The 22711-nt window shown below is 43.0% G+C and overlaps 1 protein-coding gene across 4 annotated transcripts in view; it reads right to left on the bottom strand.

Annotated features, from left to right (window-relative positions):
- The window catches only part of DPP6 (dipeptidyl peptidase like 6), a 571473-nt gene that overhangs the window by 5532 nt on the left and 543230 nt on the right, over window positions 1-22711 (bottom strand). For all 4 annotated transcript variants that reach the window (XM_080383697.1, XM_080383699.1, XM_080383696.1 and 1 more), the window contains exons 17-23: window positions 12857-12904; window positions 8474-8572; window positions 5992-6061; window positions 3850-4044; window positions 2543-2597; window positions 1529-1634; window positions 610-668 (exon numbers count right to left, since the gene is read on the bottom strand). In XM_080383697.1, the coding sequence (XP_080239823.1) occupies window positions 610-668; window positions 1529-1634; window positions 2543-2597; window positions 3850-4044; window positions 5992-6061; window positions 8474-8572; window positions 12857-12904 (632 nt within the window). The remainder of the gene's footprint in view (window positions 1-609; window positions 669-1528; window positions 1635-2542; window positions 2598-3849; window positions 4045-5991; window positions 6062-8473; window positions 8573-12856; window positions 12905-22711) is intronic.

Raw genomic sequence — 22711 nt, 5'->3', positions numbered from 1 at the left:
AAGACAAGACTTAGCAAACTTAACAAGGTTTTATCTATAACAAATTTTGTTTGTGTGACTACTCCTAGGATTTTCCTCCAAGTAATTAAAGCATGTGAACCAAATGATCCCATCACACATATTAAATAATATCTTTGTTAACTGGTGCCATGTCTCCTTTTCCATGTCCTGTTCAATTTTGGTACAGAGTTCTGCCTACCTGAAGTATCACATCTGTGCTTACTTTAAAAAAGCCAGGAGAAGCTAAGCTTCACTTGACATTGGGTCAAAAATCATATCTCAGAGAGAATGAAAGTGGCAAGGCCATTGGGATGAACGTTAAAGGAGGTCCTGACATTGTGTCCACTTGGGCATCTGAGCCACTCATCCTTATCTCTTTCAATCTGTAAAACTGGAATAACTGTATTTACCCAATTTAGAGAGGCAGACATGAAGGCTAACCAATAAAAAACATATCCATTATTACTCTTAAGACAAGAAAAGCAGTAAGCAGGCTGAAGGACACCTTCAGTTTTACTAGCGAGTCTCTCCTGCATATCCTAACATGGAGTTAAAGAGTTAAAACCCAATTCATGTTTTATCAGGGAAACACAGTGTCCATGCAGTTACCTCATATGCTCTGTTATCAATCCCGTGCAAGCCCAGGTATCTTTCAGAAAAGGCTGAAGCTAGAACAGAAAAAATGAAAACATCTTTTTCAGTCATAAGTGAGTACACTGGTGCTTCCGAGTCAAACATTGCAAATGTTAAAAAGACTTTATTTTCTAACATTGCTTTAATTAAAGAGGCCATATTTCTAAAAGTTTTTGAAAACGTACTAAGGATATGTATGATACTACAGTCTTTCATTATCACCATGAGCTTATGGTTTCTAAATCAGTCACAGAAAAGCCTTTCTTTTTTTTTCTCCTCCTTAATGCAATTGAGATAATAGAGAAGAGCACTATCTTGTTGTGCCCCTTTCTCCTTTCACGTGGGACCATCTCCATCAACAACTGACTGCAAGTTCCCATTGGTCTCGGGGATAACTGTACAGGACCTGAAGGCTGGCTTAACATCGCTGACTTTCACAGCAGTCCCCTGATTTTCATTGGCACTAAGTACACAGGGAACTGGCATCCCTGAGAGAAAGGACCACCATGTGCAGTGGATGTTGCCATCACAGAGATGATGGGGCAGGGAGACTGGACCACAGGCTGCAAGGATGGATGGGTCAGGCAAGAAAGAAGCACGTTCAAGGCAGTGGTACAGGTTGGTGGCAGAGGCTGGAGGGGTTTAGAGCCAATTCTTCTTTATTTAAAAGGAGTAATAAAAGTTATTTGATTGCTCTCACCACCATTGCTGGTCCCACAGGGGCCAGCAGAATTGCTCTTGAGGGGGAAAGAAGGATTTATGGCTAGTCCTAAGAAGACACACAGTACAAAACAGGCAGGATCTTGCGGAAGAAAGAAGAAAACTGGGAAAGGACAAGGCAGAAACATCATTTGTGGTCAGTAAGAGAGTCTGTGGGCTCTGGGATGGGGTTTACCATATAGTTTGAAGTCTGTCAGTGGGGAAAGAGCAGCTCCGCAGGCGAACACCTGGTTCTCTTCACCGGCTGGAAGCATGTAAGTGCTCAGGTAGCCACCGTAATCCTGGAACACAAAGGGGACAGGGGCATCAGTGGTCCTGGTGTGAGGTCCTGCTGCTTTTGGGTACAGAAACAGGGCAGCTGAGACCTTGCAGCAAACTTTCAGCCATTGTAGAGTCTTTAACATCATGCCCTGAAAATATAAAACAAGGGGCATTGCCCCGGCTTTGGTAGATGCGGCTGAACATGAGCTCTGTATCCATTGCACTCTCCTGAAGGCAGCAGGGCTGTGTGCCTAAGAGCTTGCCTCTTTTCACCCCACTTTATGGCTGTATATCTGATCAGGTATGTTACCTCTCCAAAATATCACCCCAGTCTTTCGTTATTTAAAATGGACATCACAATTTCAGCGTCTGCCGCCAGCCTGTTAACAATTCCCTGCAGAGATGCTGCTGTATGTGCAGCTCTCTTTGCCTGCTCTAAGCCTGCATCTCCCACAATAAACAATTTCTACTCACAGTCCCATTCTCATTTCAAACCGCGTGTACTTCGCAATTGCTGTTTCCCAGCTGGGCACACAGTGGTGCAAATCACCCTCAGAAATCAATATTGTTGTTGTACATTTGTACGACATGAACTAGATCTAGCCACATTCCCATAGGTCTTAAGGGACGAGATGAAAATGAAATGAAATTTTGCAAGGGGAAAAAAATAATTAGTTATCCAACATTATTTTTCTGACAAATAGTCACTTTCTGCACTTGGAAGTTAATTTAAAAAAAATGATGAATGCACTGATAAAATGAAACTTTCATCTTTAACATCTCTGAGCAAGAGGCAGTCTATCTCAAAATAAATAATAATAAAAAAGCCATCACTGACATATTAAAAAAAAATAATCAAGATTTAGCCCAGCTACTTAGCCACATCAGCAAACTAGAACAGCACAGAGGAACAATGGAAAAACATTACCTTCCCAAACACACCGACTCGCATTTTATCAATGTAATGCTCCTTCAGCATGGTCCTAGAACACGAGAGAGGAGAAAAAATGGGTTAAAAATTCTTTCCCCTTAGATATAGCAAACATAGTGTGATTTTTGTCAGCTTGAATTTGGGATGGCCGTGGAAAAAATCATAAGAATCACATCTAGTTCCCACCCCCCTGCCACAGGCAGGGACACCTGCCACCAGCCCAGGTTGCTCCCAGCCCCGTCCAGCCTGGCCTTGGGCACTGCCAGGGATGGGGCACCCACAGCTGCTCTGGGCAGTGTCTCACCACCGTTGCAGTAAAGAATTTCTTCCTTATATCTAATATAAATCTCCCCTCTTTCAGTTTAAAGCCATTCCCGCTTGATATAGACAACCTAAATCACACTGCTGCACACTGCTCTCACACGAGTCTTTCCTCTATTTAATCCTGTGACCTGTTGAGTTGGGCTCGACCAAGCAATGGCAACACATAAGCTGCACTGCCTCTGAAAGTCACAATAAAGCCAATGCTATGACACTACTCTAATAGTGTTTTTAGTATTATCATGTGCAGAATAAACCTAATATGACAGGACTTGACATTTAGGGTTTTGCACTGTCTTTTTCTGTTTTAAAAAGTTTAAGATTTTAAATGTCACAGCACTCTCCAAACTATCAAGCTGCAACAAGGTCTTTTACCACCTCATACCAGCATACTCTTCATGCCAGCCCCTCTGCTGCCTTTTCCTCATCTTGCCTCATCCAGTGCCCACCTTCTCTTCTCTTGCTTCTTCTCTCTACTTCTTCCTTGGCTGCTCTCTCTTTATTGGCTCTCAACCACTTAACCAGCCACAGCTGCACCTTATCTACATCAGCCAACGCGCCGCCCCTGAAGCCAACCCACAGTTGTATATTATCAATGCTAACTAACCCAGCTTCCTTCCACTACATTTAAAGGTGGATTTTTTTACAACTACCAAGCCAGCAAAAATTAATGTGGGAGCTGAAATTCAGGCTTACTTGTTTGTAGCTGTATGACTGTACAGAGCTAAAAATAAATAGGCTTTGAACAAGTGATACAGATAAGCATGCTGTAATTTAGCTCTGCTTAAGGCTTGTTTTTCTCCTCTGCACTGGTTAGCACGAGCTCTCTTACATGCCATCACTTGGTCACAGCTGTGTGACTACATCGTCCTTCCCTCCCACCTCCTTGCTCCACCCTACACCACTAAAGCAACCAGGGCTGATGACAGTCTTGGGTTAATTATAATGAATGAATGAATTTCTTCAATAACAGCGTCATTCACCGGACAGCTTCCAGCTGATCCTTCTCTTCCAAAAGGCCCAGCCTCCTCTTAACCTCGTGCAACAGCTTGGTGCCTTGGAAGCCGCTCCCACGGCCGTCAAACTTCAGCACGATGGCGTTGTGAGAGCTGACCATGACGCTCTCCCACGTCACTTCAAATCTCTCTGTTACGATCTGGCTGCCAGGCGTCCCGTCTCTAAAACAGAAATAGGCGTCAAGCAAAGGCAATGGCACCACGCTGGGGCCAAACACCCTCCCGGGGCTGTGAGCATGCCACGGCAGTGGGGACAAGCAGCTCCCATGTGCACCGTAAGGCAGGGCAGGTTTGAAGAAGGGGAGACCAGGCTCTGCAATAATAATGTGCGGAGGTTGTGCCGGTTGTGTGGGTGGGTTTTGAGGTTGAGGTGGAAGCTGCAGGTTGGTTTCCACCTCCCTCTTTGCACAGCAGCTATTGCTGCACTAAGCTGAGCTTTGAACAAGCCCAGCAAGCATGTCACTAATCGGGCACGATTACTCCTGTGCGTAAAACTGGGCAGCAATACAGAGGTCAGTGGAGTTTTCCCTTTACACACCTGTCCTAATTTATATCTGTTTACTCTGTTCCCCAAAGACGGTATTTTTCTGGTGGAGGGGTTCCTGTGAGGAGCCTGTCTTTGAGGTGCGCTGGCACTGCCAAAATAAGTTGGATGAAGCTTGCAGACACCAACCGTCCTTTCCTTCACTGGCAGGCACTGGGGGTTCATTTGCTGCCCCCCTTCACCCAGCTCAGACCTCCTCTCTCCCACCAGGTTCTGTAGAGGGGCCACAGATGGAGCTGTCAATCACTGCTGTCACCACTGCTTCATGCAAGTACAGAGGGAAAGGACACCTTTAAACGCTTAAAATTGCCCAGGTTGGCCCCAAATTGGTGGGCAACACTCTCTCTTCACCTTTCTGCTTGGGGCCCGATCCTGTACAGGGGAAGTGTCTCAAGAAATATTGATCACACTTCAGGCAGGCAGCTCCGAAAAATCAAGAGCTGCTGCTGATGATTGTAAGTAATATTTTAGGACTGGCAATACTGTAGAGCCGCTGGCTCTTCCAACTACTTCTTGTCCATTTTGGGGTTCTTTGAGACATCAGGCAACTCACTGCAGGATTTTAATGTGCATGTGACTTCAGTCATTTGCATTTATTCAAGCGAGACCCAGGCGCATCCAGCTTCAGAGGCAGCCTGATCAAGTGCTGTTAGCTTGATGAGCACCAATCTTCCTCAAGCACTTGTATAATGAAGTACATTTTCTCTGCAGTAATTTTATGATGTAACGACACACTTATTGCAGTGTTTTCGTCCTTCATGGAGAGGTATGCAGGGCGGTGTTCAGGCGTTCATCAGGCATTCATCACTCCCATATGAGGCAGCTCTTTTGCGGGGAGTTCCCTGGCAGGGAGCAAGCGATGAAGTGGGACACAGCCAGGGCCAAACAGGTTCTGCTAAGGTCAGTGACTTCCCTCCCTCAGTTCCTTTCCAAATTGCCAGAAAAAGCTCAGTAATGTGTATTATTATTACTAAATGTTGCATAAAGAAATACCCATCTGCCAGGAGGCAATCCTTCCTACCTAATATAAATGCTAATGTCGTGGAGATCTTCAAAGGTTTCTAGCTCTCTCTTTACTGTCACTTCAGGGAACACCAGCATTTACATGGGAAGGATTGCTGCATGCGGGCGCCTAAAATTTAAGCTGTAGTAACCCTGAAAGCATCCCACTCTAAAACTACCTGTTAAGCACAGGGTGAGTGCCCTAAGCACTGGGACAGAAGGTCAACATCCAGCTTTTATTCTTCCCCCTCCTGTTTCTGCCCCCCAAATTATTGAATAATTTTACAAAATTGAACAATTTTAGAACCCCCTCCCATTTATTCTGAAGCGTTTCACTAGGGTACCCTCCTGGGAGCTGAAACCCTTGGGAAGAAGGGACCAATGTCTAGCCTCTCCCAGCCCCGAGGGGAGGCAGGGGCTAGGGACCAACGTGCTGGACTCAGGTGCTAAAGTGGACAGGCATTCCTTGTACAAATTATATCTTAAAAAGGCTCTGATTGTGGCCAAGGTTTCCATGCTGCCCTAATAACATGAAGAGAAAGAAAAGATGAGCGAGAACTTACACAACCAAAAGCAAGGGGTAGTGCGCAGTGTCCGAGAAGGTCGCTGGCTTTAAGATCTGCATTGGCAATTCTAGACAAAAAAACCCAAACCAAATAACAACATATCTTCAGCGTGGAAACATTGACATAACTTTAATAGATTTTTCTAGTGTTTCGGCCACTTACAAGCAGGAATAAAATGGCATTTCATCAGAGGCACTGGTAAATAACACCTTAGAAACACAGATGTTGTCAAAGAAAAGACCCATATTATGATAGCCGAGGTGACAAGAAATGTAAATCGGGACTACGGCGCAAGCTGTTCAGTCATGCATCACTTTTACAGCATTCAATTAACATCTGGCAATAGCTATAATTTTCCTTTTTGGCAGCTGGATGAATGATGCAGCCAGAAATCAATATTTCAGGGCAGCAGAGGAGGGGGAAAATTGGCGATGAAAATGATAATTTAAAACCCAATTAAGTATGGGGGCTGGGGGAAAGAATAGGATTATCTTGCTGTAATGGTGTGAAGACAGATAGAGAAACGTATTTTAATCCTAACTTCCAGAGGGCTTAATTTTCCTGTAAAACAGGAGGTAGCTGTGCTGAAGCCCACGTTGTTGTACTGGTACTGAACCAATATGAGTGAGGGACGTGCTCACCAAAGCTTCATTTAATTGCTTCCTATGGCTTCATATCGACAGCTAAAAATGCTGCCATACAAATGCTTTCCACATTAATGAGAGCGCATTTATTTTTAAAATGTTAGCTACAATCCAGATTAGCAAAGGCCCAGCAATTAAATCGGTATTAGAAGCATTTTCAGTAGATTAATACACAGATTAATTGCGCGGTTTAAGTGGTTTGCTTTGCAATCATTGTCTGACACTCTGCCTAATTAGTTATTCCATCTGAATGCTAATAGCTGCAAATTGGATCAATGGCCCAGGGACAGCCAAAAAGGCCATCGCTTGACTTTAAATATAACTGAGCACTCCGTGTAGCGTTCCCAAGGCTGTTCAGCCCAAAGCTTGGAAGATGCAGAGAAGGCACAGAACAGCTGCCTGGCTGTGGCCAGCTTGCATTTATTACACACATGCACACACACACACACACACATATATTTTTGGTTAAAAGAGCAAAATTGCATCTCAGTGTTACCTGCAGTTTAGAAATTCAGCATCAAGCTGAGTTACTCCTAACAAGCTGCCAGCGTCATGATGAGATAGATGGCTCACGGGGGGATAGATGTGATCTTTATGACAGGTTTTTCCCCCCGTCTTTCCCTGCCCATAAGGCCTGGAAGTGCATGTCTGCTCCTGTTATTTTATGCACTGGTTTATGTTCCTAATGCCCATGTGGCAAGCAGAACATTTTAGGGCCATTATTATCCTTTTCAAATAGCAACTGTCTCTCAGCCTTTGCATCACATTTTATAACACCCGGTAATGGCTGGAATTAGTAACCCGCCATCCATCACACCTCACTGCTCTCACACCTCACTGCTCCCGTATCAATGCATTCAATCTGAGAGGTATGCTCCTTTTGGGCATGGGAGATATTACAGGTCATATTCTGAACCCAGGATCTTTGGGGTGGTTGTTTTCTTTTTTTAGAGTTGCCACTGTACACGCAAATGGGGATTTTTGGGAGCCATTGCGCGACTCTGAGTACGGGGATTTTCCACATCTAGACAAGATATCTGCTTAGAGCCAGCAAAGATGCTTTTTAGGTTGTTTCAGGTACAACTACAGAGACAGGCAGAAAATGCTTACACTTTGGCTGTTTGTCACGAGGCTTTTCTCTCTCTTTTTGGCAGGCATATAGTTATGTGGGGACTGATTATACAAGTGGTACAAACAATGCACCAGCTGTGGATATAAACCGCTCCAAGTTTCTGCCTTCTTTATTCCAGGTGCAATCTCTTCTGGTTTCTCTCATAAAGCTGTTGGTTTTTTGTTTTTTGTTTTTTGGTTGTTTTTTTTTTTTCCCAACCCTGTCAAATGATATGGCTTTCTCAAAGAATCCTGAATGGTTCTGATGGGCGGTCATTGGTGAGCTGCTTTCATTCACTCCCATGCAGTATTGCACACTGAAAGGCAGCCACAGCTGTAGCCAGCAAGTACATACAGTATCCCACTTCAAACCCATCTCAAATAATAACACTAGTCCAGCTAGCACAAATGCCCTGAACAATGGGGGCACCACACTGTGTCATTTCCCAAAGTGGCTTTTTCTCTGCAAAGAAAACATTAAAAGGCAAAAAAACCCCCCAAACCCAACCCTATAATTTGCCTTTCTTCAGCTGCATTCTCATCAAATCCTGTCTCTGTAATAATCTCCTCATGTAGCACATCCTAAAAGAGTGCTTTGCAAACTGTGTGAGTTTATTGAGAGACAAAGTCATTTTTCCTCCTGCCAGTCTAGCCAAGATGACTGTATCATTTCACACCAATGGCAGTGAAAAATAAAAATAAGACAGAGGAAAGGTGCCACTTACTGTAATCATCTATCTTGATTTCCATGTATTCTACCTTAGGCATTTGCCTGTCGTTTACAGCCAGCTGCACATTTTCATTTACCTCCAGCTCAAAAATTTCTGAAAGAATAAGGACAAGAACATAAAAACTTTGGGCATTGTTTGTGAAAAAGCATTTTAACGTTTTATAGTCATCTTAGTATTCGTAACACAAATTTCCTTATGAAAGAATTTCCTTCTAGTCCTCACAGATGTCTAATTCAGTGAAGTCTTTGAAACCCCTTCCAGGTTCTGCATTGGCATAAAGCTATATTCCTGAAATCAGTGGCATTCACCTGACTTACAGCAGATGGAATGTGACCTTCAGTGCTGAGACACTGCTATGGGTCCCAGTCAGACATCTATCTACCTGCCATGCAAAGCTAGGTATCAACTGAAGTGGTCCTCAAGTCTATGCCCAAGTTACACATAAAGCATGGGGAAAGGGAGGAGTCTGTGGAGGGCTTGAGGATAAAGTTGTGCTGCTGCACAAGAGAAAATCGGTGGGAAGGAAAGCCATGGGGAAAGAAGAGAGGACAAAGATCATACAAACCTGTGATGTCAGGTTTTGGAGCAACCTTGTTTTTTGGAGTGTTTCAAGCTTTGTCCATTTGGCTTGTGTGTCTTATCCAGGGACTCTGGGATGAAATAGAGGAATCCTTCCTCCTTCCCAGTATTTAACCTTTATTCCCCACATCCTGGCCACGCGCTCTAACCGCTGAGCCTCTTCTAGAAAAAAGTCCATCTCCAACACCAGAAAGAGCAAGTCCTTCCCAGGTGGTAAGGAAAGGGCCCATCTTTAGGACACATTTCAGGCTGTATGTCCTAAGTGGTGGGAAATGTCTCCTGGTGATGGTGAGGCTCCTGAGTCCCACGGAGGAGGGATCCAGGGGCCAGGGGGATGCCGCGGTGGGGGCAGTGAAACCTGGTCTGGGGGGGGGCCCATTGCAGGGCTCATCCCCGTGGCATCAGGCTGCGTTTGAACCAGGGGGATCCAGGCATTGTCTCTGCCATGCGAACCCAAGGAGGGTTTGAGGTTTCACACCAAATTATGTGTTTCATTGACTGTAACTTCCCTTTCAAGATGCACTGATCAATAGCTGTGTAACCCCAGCTCCTCAAATAATACTTATGGTACCTGATTATCATGCTTTCATTGCACATCTCTGCTGAACAGGCAGGCACAGCACAAAACCGTGCCCTTCCCAGTTAATACATTTCACAGATCTTTCAGCAATAGTGTATTGGTTCAGTGACTATTCACCCTGCTTCTGAAAAGCTTGGCTCATCTCTATTGAAAGCACAACCCCCTCAAAAGTGCCAAAGCAACAGCCTATTACGTTTAGTTAAATATTAAGAATCTCATTTAATTATGGCACACACAAGTAGCTTTATCAGCAGAAAGGGGCTTGCCACGTAGGGGAATTCAGTCAAGCCGTTTTATTTGTTCATATAATTGCATTCACAGAAAGCCAAGAAGACTGTGGAGGAAATAAAAAAGATTGGCATATCTCCTAAAGGACTTTCTTTTCTGCTTTAGGACCACAGGGAGCTTGAGTCTGTGGAGTACAAATGGTCATTGCTTAATTAAATGTAAGCACGCTATAATATTCAGTGCAACTCACTATTATCAGATTATTGCAGAATACAGAGGCAAACTCCCTTTATAGAGTAATGGGCTCATATTAAATAAGTAAATTCAGTAACATGCAACTGTCAGTTGCCCTTTATTCAAAAGGAAAAGAATGAGGGGAAAAAAGGAACCAGGGGAGATGCTAATCATATGCAGAAAATCATGAATTTCAGTAGGGGATGTGTTCTATACATGACTAGATTGAGCTCTCTATGTAATAAATGCTACACATATATACCTGTCAGAATAAAATTAGTCTTAGTGTGTTTTATGTTACTTTTTCAAGCCCTTCATTTGCTGTTTCTTTTTTTATGGTCTCTCTCATTTTATTCACCTAGAAGTATTTTATAAAACTATGCAGCAGGCTATAACACAGTTCATGAGAGCACTATTCTGTACACGCTGTTACAGCCAGTCAGCCATCTCCATGTCTATGGTAAAATTAAGGTGGTGTGTTTAACAGGGAAAAACCAGAAAGTGACATTGGAGCTGCAGGTCAGAGCTAAGAAACTCTCCTGGTCCTGTGGCAACCTTGTCTGTGGGCTGTAGAGCCTTGCAGGCATCCCCAGGGCTGCCCTGGGGTCATGCTCAGTGAGGGCACTGCCAAACCCACATCTCTGCTGGGAGGAAAAGATGAGACATCCTTGTGCACTGGCTGAGATACCAGTGGTCACTGGTGCAGAGAGACTGAAAAGCTAGGAGCTTGCAATTTGCTTTCTGTATTGCTTGAAAAATCAATTCTTGTATTTTTGTAGACCAGAAGAGCTAGCTACACGTGCCAACTTTTGCATATTTACAGCAGAAGTTGTTTCACAAGGGAGCAGACAGGCACATGGAGCCATACCTCTAGCCCACCATTGCCAGCAGCAATAACCCTGGTTCCTCGGTGAGAGCCCTACTCCGGACAGCAAAATCAATCAGCTCCATCATGGCACTTTTATCCAGAAATTAAAGAGCGGTGGGGAAACTGAGTCACGGGGAAATGAAGCATTTATTTCACAGTCACCCCATAAGCAAGGTGATGGCAGATGGTCTCAGCCATGGGCCAGGGTACGTTGCACAGCTTTTCTCTGGCAGCAAAGATTTATCTCGCTATCCTTACAGGACAGTCATGCAGCAGTATATTGCTTTAAGCTAACTTGTTCCAGGATGCTGCTAAATGTTATGCATGTCTTTCTCTCCAAAGGAACATTTTAATTGGAAAAAAAATTATGGAAAATGGTGGAAAGATAGATTTGTGTTAAATGTACAATATATCTCATTAACAATATTGGACACTGCTGACACTAAGTGAAACACTACCGAGTATTTCTATTTTAATGGCAAAGGATACAATATGCCACAAATCTGATTGTAAATTGGATTTAAAAAAAAATTCAATCAGAATTTGGTATTGCACTCTACACATCCTGCTTACAAGCAAAACTTTTCTAGGTGTGATAAGGGCTTGAAATGTGTGTTGCCAACAGAAATTGAGAAAACAGGGAATAAAACACGGAACACACAGAAACTGTATACAGGAAGACTGATCCTGTGCTTTTCTCTTACATGTCCTGGTGCTACGGGATTCTTTGCTTTAACACTTGTCACCCTCAGTGGGAAATGAAGCAGCTCAGCATTTCTCAGAAAACCTTAGTATAAGAGCCAGATTACCTGCTTTGGTCTGTTTCTTTGCAGAGGCAACAGCAGTGAGCTGCTGTAAATCCAGTTAAATGAAATTGATACCTGATAAACTGATACCGGCCATGTACAAAGCAGGTAGAATAAAAGTGTTGCTTATTATGTGGATCACAGCAATGCCTGAAGTCCCTAACTGTAGGTTAAAGCTGGGCTAAAGTCTACATTAAAATGAAAGATAAAGGTCTCCCATCAAAATGATGGGAGCAGATAAATCTTGGTTTCACAGTGAGAATCCCACACCGTGCTATGAAGTCTTCCCAGACTCATGAAAACCAGCAAGGGGCATCTTGGTTTAAGACCCCTATATAGTAGGGACAGAGAAAGGCTCTATCCCTGAGGCTCCCAGCCATGCTGACTTGGGGTAAAAAATGGATCTTTCTGGATAATTTCTATTGCTACGGGTGTGAAGGAGGAACCCCAGAAACCTGGTGGCTCTCTGGACTCTACAAGGAGTCCTGACCAGTCTGGCAATGGCCACAGCCAGTAAGTACCACAGATTTTGAGGGAAGAAGCCTGTATTTGGAGTAATTTCAGCTTCACACTGGCGTAGATGTGAATCATTAGCATGAAAAAGCCTTACCAGAAAATAGGTGCTACAATCCCCAGGAACAGGTCAGGAAACCAGGCAGAGGTACAAGTTGTAGGGCTTACTCTTCTGCATTCTCTCTCTCAGCCTGGTAATCCCTATCAGAGTGATTTTATTAAACCCATAGATTAAGCTAAATCTTTGTTTTGTCTTGAGTGGGATGTAAAACGAAGTTTGTGGAAGACTAACAAAAGACAGAGCGATCTGGACTTTGCTTTTTTTTTTTTTTTTTTTGAGAAAGGTGATGGCAAACATCATGCCTAAACCACTGTGTTTGTACTCCAAACACCAAGGTGTTGTGATGGCACCACAACAGCTCTGCAAGTCCCTTTCCCTTGCAGAAGACTTGTATTTAGGCAGAGCCTGGGCTCCTTGCTGGTGTGAGTTTACCAAAGAGCAACCACATCTCACTGTCCTGCCTGGCTACTCTTCTCTGAAGAATTGCAAAGCTCAAGCCCATTCTTACTCTGTGCGTCGGTTGTGTTGTGAACAGTCACCATCGGGACACGAGGACCTTGAAAAAAAGAAGAAAAGAACTTGATTAAATTTCTATTGAAGCACACACAGACACACGTGAACCTGGTTTTGAATTCCACGGAGCTGAAGACTCCTGAGACTGGCTTTCCATGCAAGAGTAATCTAAAAAGCAAATCACCCTGGTATGAGAAAGAGTCTATGAATAAATGACAGTACTGTAGACTCAAAGACATTTGAGGCTTCAAAGCCCTTTCCCAACAGACCACTAAATGCATCTTTCCCTAATTTGTAAACATTATAATTAGCACAAACACAATTAAATCACTTGCTTTAAAATTATTCTAATGACACCCAAACATCACAGCACAAAGCATTTACATTTTGTATGCCATGGGTAACTGTTGCTGTTTTGCAAATGTTTTGAGTTGTTTGCTTTCAGTTTTTTCGTTTTTTTTTTTCTTTTTTTTTTTCCTTTAAATGAATTAAATACCAGTTTGGTGCTCACACTAAAGACAACCACATATGCTATCTTAAAATGCAGCATTTGGGTATTGAAATCAGTCAGTATAATACAAAGAGGATTATCATTACTATGCAATGCACATCAGTGAACCACAGAATTCATTGCTGTAGGATGTTACAGTCTTTAGGATGCTATAGTCTCTACCACAGGATGCTGCAGGCTCCAGCACAGGATGCTGTAGGATGCTATAGCCCTTAGCACAGTGGTCTGGATTCAGCTGCTTCTTCAGAAAGTCACCAAGTGGCTGGTTGATAGAAAAATGGGATGGTACATGAGATTAGGTTCATTTTGTCGTCAGCTTCTTTCTGTCTGGTTTGCAGTTATCATCTGCTGGCTGCTCTCGGAGACAGGACGCTGGGCCAAGATGAACTCCCGTCTGACACAGTACAACCACCTGTATGTTACTACCATACCCGTTCGTAGCTTTTCCAATGAGTTTGATAATACTGATCAGGAAGGTGGAAGAAGTACTGCAATGATGCAAATTGTTAATTCTTAACCTCAGAGATAGTGGTTGTCTTACTTTCCTTCCCTTTCCTAATAATGCGATACGATGCAGCAGCAGCAGCAAGTGTGAGCAGCTGGGGAAAAGATCATCCCTGCGCCCAGCAAAGACCCCAGCAGCAGAGCCAGAGTCCTCCCACGCTGCGTGTTGGTGAAGATCATAGATCATAGAATCATTTACATTGGAAAAGACCCTCAAGACCATAAACCTAATGCTGCCAGGTCCACCACTAAACCATGTCCTGAGATGCCACATCTACATGTTTTTTAAATACCTCCAGGGATGGTGACTTAACCATGTCCCTGGGCAGCCTGTTCCAGTGCTTGACAACTCTTTTGGTGAAGAAACTCTTCCTAATACCCAATCTAAACCTCTCCTGGCACAACTTGAGGCTCTTTCCTCTTGTCCTATCACTTGTTACCCAGGAGAAGAGACCCACACCCAGCTCACTACACCCTCTTTTCAGGAATTTGTAGGGAGCAATAAGGTCCCCCCTCGGCCTCCTCCTCTCCAGGCTAAACCCGTCCAGTTCCCTCAGACGCCCCCCATCAGCCTTGTCCCCCAGCCCCTTCCCCAGCCCCTGCCCGGCTCTGGACATGCTCCAGCACAGGGTCTGAGGTACCAGGATTTCTCTTTTGTATATGCTGTATTCCCAGTTCAAATTTACTATGTAATGAGGTTGAGAAATTGGTGGGGATGGCAAAATTTGGAACTGTCTTTATGAAAGACCCATGGAAGAAAGGGTGTTAGAAACCATGTTTCCTCCTTTCTCGGGCTCTGACAGTCTGGGGCCATGCTGCCAGCGTGCAGGGGAAACCTGCTGTTGAACTACATTGAATATCAAAAAGCCCAGGTTTTTTTTATGCTTCAAAATGAAGACAGCTTCAAGGTGCCAAGCCCCTTTAAGATGCCTTGAGTCCTTGAACCTACAGGCAAATCCTGTGTCATCACCAGTCATGTGCACCAGCGATTTGTGTAAAGCTGGTTGAGAAAAAAAAACAACCCTGAAACACAGTAACTGAAAGTGTGCACACAAATGGCAACAGAAACGGGCCACTGAGCCATCCCCATCCATACTGGTTTGGGAAGCGAAATAAGTTCTTGAGAGATAAAAAGACTTTAGGGCGGTATAACTGTGCCGGTGGCTTTCCCCATCCCATCCCATCCCATCCCATCCCATCCCATCCCATCCCATCCCATCCCATCCCATTGCATACAATCAAGAGTGTTTTGTGTAGGTCTTACCTATACAGACAAGAGGCAGAAAAGGGTTTTATTTAAAATTAACCTGACTGATATGGCAACCTGACTTTTGTTTCCTAGTAATTGAGAATTTTCTTCATTAACAAGCCAATTTCTTTGTTTGCATCATTTTCTTAGACTGCAGCTAGGTAAGTATAATGCACAGAGGAAAACTGTGTTTTACTTATCAGGATTTAGCTGAATCTACCTTTCTACTGCCAATACACATTGATATGCTGACCATACCTGCTTATAAATCTGCCCTGCTTTTTCCCTGCAGTCCCAGAAGCCAGTCTGCTGGAAAAGCAACAAATCTAATAAACATGGGCATGATAAAATCATCACTGAAAATAAAAGCAATCCTCCCAAATGGCTTCAATTGGAGCTAGAGCTGTCCTTTAATTAACACAAAAATGCCTAACAAAAAGAAAATGATAAAGAGAGAAATACAATGCATATAATCCTTTTATTTTCTAATTTATTTTTTCTTTCTGTGTTGGCACTGGAAAACCTGTGAGAAGCTAATAAAGAAAAAAGCTGGTATGTAGTTTAGAAAATTCCACGTATTACATATTGTGCTCCCTCGGTCTGTCACTGTCTTACTGTTGTCTCCTCAAATCATATTTTAAAGTGAGGTCCCATACAAAGATATTCAGTTTGAGGTAATGTAAAACAAAAATATTTAAAAATATGCATGAGTATCCTTGAAAAAATAAGACTTCTGAGTTGCTGAATTTTTATTTTTAAACAAATGAGGAAAAATGGCAAAGACAGAAATCTACAGAGTAGAATCACCAGCTTTATGGGAAAGATTACTGTCAATATTAAATATTCCTAAAGATGACATTCCAGTTAAACAATGCATTTTACTTGTGAGCAGGCTGAAAGTCATTAAGAGAAAAATCACTTTTTTAGGAATGACGTAAATTACTTAATGCCAATTTTTAAAGTAAAACAACCTAGTTACATGCTAGACTATGTCTTTTCATAACACACATCAAAAGTCTTTCAACACTCACAAGTTGAGTGCCTAACACCTGACAGGGATAGAAAGAAATTCTTGAAATTAGGAAGTGTATATTCATTAGCTGCCTCCCATACTTTATTTTTAAACCTATAACGGTGTGACAGTCCCATTACACATGCCATCTGGTAAATGCCATCCACTGTCATTTGTGGATCTGAGAGTGAAACCTAATTTGTTCAGTGAACTGCTGGGAGCTGACAGAAGCAGAGCGAGGACATCCTCTGCTCCGTGTCTCCTCTCTCCAGAGCCCTTTCAAACGGGCTTTGATTGGGACTCCTGAGCCCTGGCACATTCTGCTGCTTCTGTTCTTTAATCAGTGCTGATGAGTGCCTGTGGCTGCCTGTCCCCCTTGGAAACTTTGCAAACGCTCTGCCTCTTGCTTACACAGGTCCTGTGTGCAGATCAACTTCAGGCGCAGGCTGGAATTCAGCATTTGCCTGTGGCCCATGCAGAATAAAGCACAAAGTGCTGCCCTTTAAGAAAGTAAAGCAGATACCAAGCTGCTTTGGCCCTGATGTAGAAAGTTAAAGAGACACCCAGCGCATACCGCATAGCCTGGATGGCTGTTTCCAAAATCCTGGGCAGGCCACCTCCCTGCATGCCGAGGGGATGATGATGATGCTCTTGGGTTTCTTCCCCCGGTCCTGGCTGCCTAGGGGTAGTTACAACCAGGGCTGCGATACACCCCGAGGCGTGGGACCTGGCATTGCTGCTCCCTGCCATCTCCCCCAGAATTTTTAGGATGCTGGGTGGCACCGTAGGGGCTCTGTAACCCCATGATCCCTCTCTGCATCCCTCTGGCAGGAGCAGGACCAGGAGCGCTGGATTGCTGTCAGCTGGAACTGCTTCACCAGGCTTGCAGGCTCCACTCCCCTCTCCTCGGCGCCAGCGTTGCACCAGCTAACTCCAGTAACCTGACAGCTGTTTTAATACTGCTGCTTTATTTATAGCCTAAGAGAAAGGACCAAAACTATTGACAGGAGAACTTCTCTGTGTATGTCTATACATTCCTGGATAGACGCGTAGTTAATAACATGGCGTAAATCTCTAGTTACAGGAATGAGATTTTCAATTAATACAGGTAGAATTCTGTCTGGCTTCATCATAAGGCCTATGACTTTAAAAATGTTACTCTCATTTTCCATGCTAGAAGTAAATTAAGCCGTACTACTATAATGACATGGGCAAATTTATCATGAAGGAAGTACTACCCGCTGTGATCTGAAAGTGCACAGAAACTCAGTGCCTCAGTAATTTGACAAGAAAAAGCATTGGTTGTGGCTTGTCATCAATTTTTTAAGCAGCTTTCATTATTATTTCCAACAGCGTTCTGCTTAGACACCATCAGAAAGAAGGAACTCTGGATATTTAGGTGGTAAGGTATAGATTTCCAGAATAAAAATGGAAAATCGTACAACTTTCAACAAAATATTTACCAGACATTTTTTTGGTAATACTTTAAAGAGAATTATTTCACAGTATTCCCGATGTTTTCATGGTCTAAACAGCATCAGGAATTATATCAGTTTCAACTTGAAAATATAAGTAGTGATTATAAAAAGAATATGAACTAAAATTGCAAAAAAATTAAAAATGGTATTCAAAGTTATCTGAGTGTTAAGGAAGGGAAAAAAGAGGAATTGTCTTTTTCTCCTCATCCATATTCTCAAAGGCTTCAATGTGGCAGATAATTTCAGACCAGAAGCTAAATTCACAGTGTGTAAACAATGAAAATTCAAATACTCTCTGCCAGCGCCACCAGCATATCTCTTAAGCGCTGATGAATGATTTAAAAGAGCAGCTGCAAGCGATGGGAGCTGAGAGGGTCTGGCTCTGCACAAGTGAGATAATTGTCAACAGCCATCTCTGTGTACAGATTCCAGATCTCTTTATTTGCTAATCCATGAATTATTTATGTGTGCTGCATAAAGTTCATATGTTGGGGTGATATTATCAGCCCAATAAATAAAGACATGGGGAGTTCTGTGAACCGGTGCTTACAATTAAAATATTTCCCCCTTTACAGTATTTTCCAGCGTACGCTACAGACAGATGTTCATGCTGCTTGCTTTGGCCGCCTTGTTGACACAAACATCAAACAGATTTGTGCTGCTATTCACCCTCCCCAAGGCATTTAATTTTTTAATCTAATCTTTACTTCCTCAAATGTAACTTGTCTTGTAAAATAATCAATACTGTCTTGTTCTTGGGCAAGACGCAGGACTGCACAAACCACACGGATGGTACTGCTTGTTTCTGCCCTGTCTGATACTAGTAATAAATTTCATGCTTATTTTATGTAGAGCAGAAATAAATCTGGTTATTCTGAGGTGGCTTCAGTTAGCAGTGACTAGAGGCAAATGAGCAAGAGCTTTGTCCTTAATTATACCACACAAAATAGGTCCGATGAGTTCTTCAAAAGGTTGCTCGAGTGAATAGGCATGGTCAGGTCCTCAGTCTGTTCCAAGGGATTTTGAGAGGCGCCTACAAGCAGCGGTGTGGGCAGCTGGACTGACACTAACTGGTTCCATCCCACTGACTTCCCTCTATGGTCACCGAAACACTGAAGGATGGGGGACCTCCAGGTCTGAGAAGACCCCCTCTTGCTTCTTCAGGTAATTGTGTATTCAAAAAGTACTGACAAATGCCCTCTAAATCTGTTTCCACTGATGTAATTCCTACTGTTGTCTTGCTTTTCTGGTTGGAGCTGTCTTCTGACTTGAAGCTACCCTGGATGTCACTCTGATTTACACCTTTTTGGGGTTGTTCCAACAAGCTGTTTTCTACTAATCATGAGTATTCCCATTATATTTAGAGCAGTCACGTGTCCCAGAGCTCTCATCCAGTAGGATAAACTAGAATATTTTAGCTCCCTTTTGTAAGACATAGTTTCTTTTTCTCTCACTCTAATGCAAGAGCGTTTTACATTCAGTTCCTCCTTCCTGAACACTAATGACCAGGACTCTACCCCTGCTGCAGAGGGTGTCTTAACTGGTCCTTATACAGTGAAACTGCTACTTGCCCGGTTCCACAGACACTTGTTTCCCTGTTCCATCCTAAAAGAGCATTTGCCTTTTCCACGACCGCAGCTGGTAAGCAGTTTGCAGACTCCAGTGACCAGCACTGCATGCCCAGGCACCCATGTGCTCTTCTGGGGAATTTGTAACTCTTGAACTTCAAGCACATGAGACAAACCCTTGCCCTGAGTCACCATGTGCTTAATTTTGCTCTTTGTACTATTAATTTCTCCCACTCCAGCCCTGCAAGACAGCCAGCTTCTCCAGTATTTCTCTCTGGCTTCTGATGATGCTTATCAGCTTTGTGGCCTTAACAAATTCCATTAGCTGTGTCTAGCCTTGGGTTCCCAGGCTGCCAGGGAACAATCTAAGCAAGGTCATTCCCAAGACCAGATCCTAATGAACCCTGCTGCTGATCTCCAATTAGCTTTATATTTCCCTTCATCATAATCTACTGCCTTTGATTTATGGCTCCCTTACAATTCTTTTACTAATCCCCGTCCTCTCCTTCTTAATTAATATCATCCAATGAGGTATCACATTGAGTGGGCTGAGTGAAAGTATTTGTTTCCTTTCATGAGGCTTTGGCTAAGGTTTGCAAAAGCCATAAAGCAATAAATGCATGTGGACGGTTCCAAAGAGGAGCACAAAACACCCAAGACCTTCAAGAAATGCTGCAGGTACATTCACCCATCATAGTGATAAGATCAGCTGTAAAAAGGAGGTAGGTGAGGAGAATTTGCTTGCAGCGTTCCTGAACCTGACAGTGCACCACGACTGTGTACCTGGAGATGTACCAGAGGCAGGAGGGAACCACTCTAGCTCACCTGGGGACCACTGACTTCCCAACAGGCCAGGGTGTTTTGTTCTAGCGTGCTGCTTCAGGGCTATGGCTGGAAGAACAAATCTGAACAGAGAAACCCCTGCACCCAGCTCTTTCTTTTTCCAATTTGTGTTCTATTTCCTGCTATTTCTAATTGAACTCCTCATTAATTTAACCTCTCTCAATTCAAAATTAATCCAGGCTTTCTGCAAACTTTGAAAAGAGGTGAAAGCAAAAGTTTAACATTTGTCCCTGTTTTTAAAATGTAGGTTTCTTATTGGATTAGTATATGCTAATCCTAAGAGAAATACTATATGCAAAGAAACATGCCTGACGTTTCCTGTATTCTCTGTCTACCTTGGGAAGTCACTGGATAACTCAGGATACCCAGGGAGGTTGTGCATTCTCCATCCTTGGAGGCTTTGAAGACAAGACTAGACAGAGCCCTGAGCAACCTGCTCTGATCTCTTCTCTGATACTGCTTGGAGCAGGAAGTTGCACTAGAAACCTCCTAAGGTTCTTTCCAACCTGAATTCTCCTAAGATTTTGTGATTCCATGATTAAAAAGTACCACAAATGTCAGGACTGTCATGATGGAGAGACTGTGTAGCCATGTCCCCCCGGTAGAGCTGGGGGAGGGGAGGAAGAGCATTGCAGTCCCTGTTACTCTTCCCAGCTCGTCTAACAAACCTACTGCTGATATATTCAAGGGAAAAGGGTATTTCCTTGTAATCGCAGCATGAAAGAAAACAATCACTCTTCAGTGCCATTTAAAATTCATTAACACTGACAGAATAAAACTTCATTGTATATTTTGTGTTTGTTCCATTAAAAGCCTAGTAGAAATTGATTTAAATAATCATAATTTATTCTTTTCCATGAGTAAAATCCTCTTGCAATAGAATAATGATATCCTAACTACTTACGTAATAACCGATGCTGGATATTAACTTTAAAAATAACAACAACAAACCATAAATAATGTTGCTTCACATTTTCTGGTTATTAAGCTGTTTTCCTCTCATGAGTTCTCAGGTTTTAATATATCCTTAATGCACTGACTGCATTAATAAGGGACTAAACAAGTATCATGCAAACAGAAAACAAAAGCTAGCAATAAACCTTACAGCTGATCCAGCTGGCAAACAAGGTGAAAGAAGCAGTTTTCCTTAGAGGAAGCTTTAAATCTTGTGGGATGGTAACATCTGTACTATCCACTGCAGAATAATGAGTTCATCGAAGGTCGCTCATATAGCTGGAAATAACGCACATGCACCCTAGTCTGAACATGCAGGAGGCCACTGCCTGATTTGTGAAGCTTCATTATTTGAAGCATTGGAGGAAGCCTGTTGTCATGGTCATTTATCTCCTACGAGTGGAGTTCAGATAAAATTTTATATATACGGAATGACCAAATGACAAGAACCCTGGCTGTAAGCAGATGATAGATCACCTTCCTCTGGGCAATGCCAGACAGCTCATATTTACAAGCAAGAATCAAAATGAAAACAGGATCAAAGCATGTAAAAGCAAGGGACACATAGTGCTTTGCAGGAGGAGGGCATTTTAAAGGGGATAGGACTTTCACATTCATTCCACAATACTTTTTCATACACTGGAAATTACAGGTATTTTCAATTTTTTTGTTTATTAAATATTCATGCATATTGTTTTTTTCCCCCACTTACTCTATGCTACCTAGTATTTATGGGTACTTCACATTAGATTAAAGATGTACAACAATACAGTGAAATATTTTATAGCATAAATGAATGGTCTACTTAAAGGAAGACAAAATGCAACCAGAACAGCCACAAAAGCAATCATTTAAATTAATCTCATACTACTTTAATCACAACATTGTTAACAGCTGATAGAAAAGAAGTTCTCTTTCAAATTCCAAACCCCTAATAGCATCCTCTCTTTTCCTGGAGAAAAAGCCCTTGTGGTATCTTCTGTTTGTGCAAAAGGGATTTTTCATACCAGCCTGCTATTCTGAGGTCGTACGAGCATGTGAGGGAGCGAGAATGAGCACTCCCCACCCTGCCTTTACCCACGGGATTTCTGACCCATGAACTGCACACAAAGGAGTGGAGACGCGAGAGCCAACCTTGGCTGTTAAGTAAGAAAGAGAGTCAAGTGAATGCAAATATGAATTATATAGTAATTATAATATAAATAGGACCCAGAGATTAAGTCTGTGCATGCTTTCAAACAGCAGAAACTAATTTAAGCCTCATAAGCCTCAGGAAAAGTTCCAAAAGGTCACAGTTTGCCTGGAAGCACTAATTACAGCCTCCCGCTACTGGGTATACAAAAAACCAAGCGTTGTCGTAATCATCCTTGTATAGGAAACCATTCTGGTCACAACAGATAACAGTCACACAGTGACCTAATATGTGAGCAACCACCGGGAATGCCTTGCAGGCACAAGCACGGGCGCTGTGCTCATTTAGCATTCAGCTGGGTGGGAAGATGCGTGCACACTGTTGGGTCATGCCTGGTTCCTGGAGGCCGTTATCACATTGCAGGACATTTAGCAGCACTTCAGCATGATGTCCATGTTTCTTAGGCAACTCAGATGTTGTTAGCCAGATATTTTGACGGGGATGCCTGGCTTGTGCAGTAGCACAAGGATAGCATGCTCTTGGGGATTGCCTGTGCTGCTCTACCAAGAAAGACACCGCCATGCTCAGACCCCCGCAGC

This window comes from Falco punctatus, assembly GCF_963210335.1.
Source record: "Falco punctatus genome assembly, chromosome: 4".
Lineage (NCBI taxonomy): Eukaryota > Metazoa > Chordata > Aves > Falconiformes > Falconidae > Falco > Falco punctatus.
This window is presented reverse-complemented; position numbering and strand designations above follow the sequence as displayed.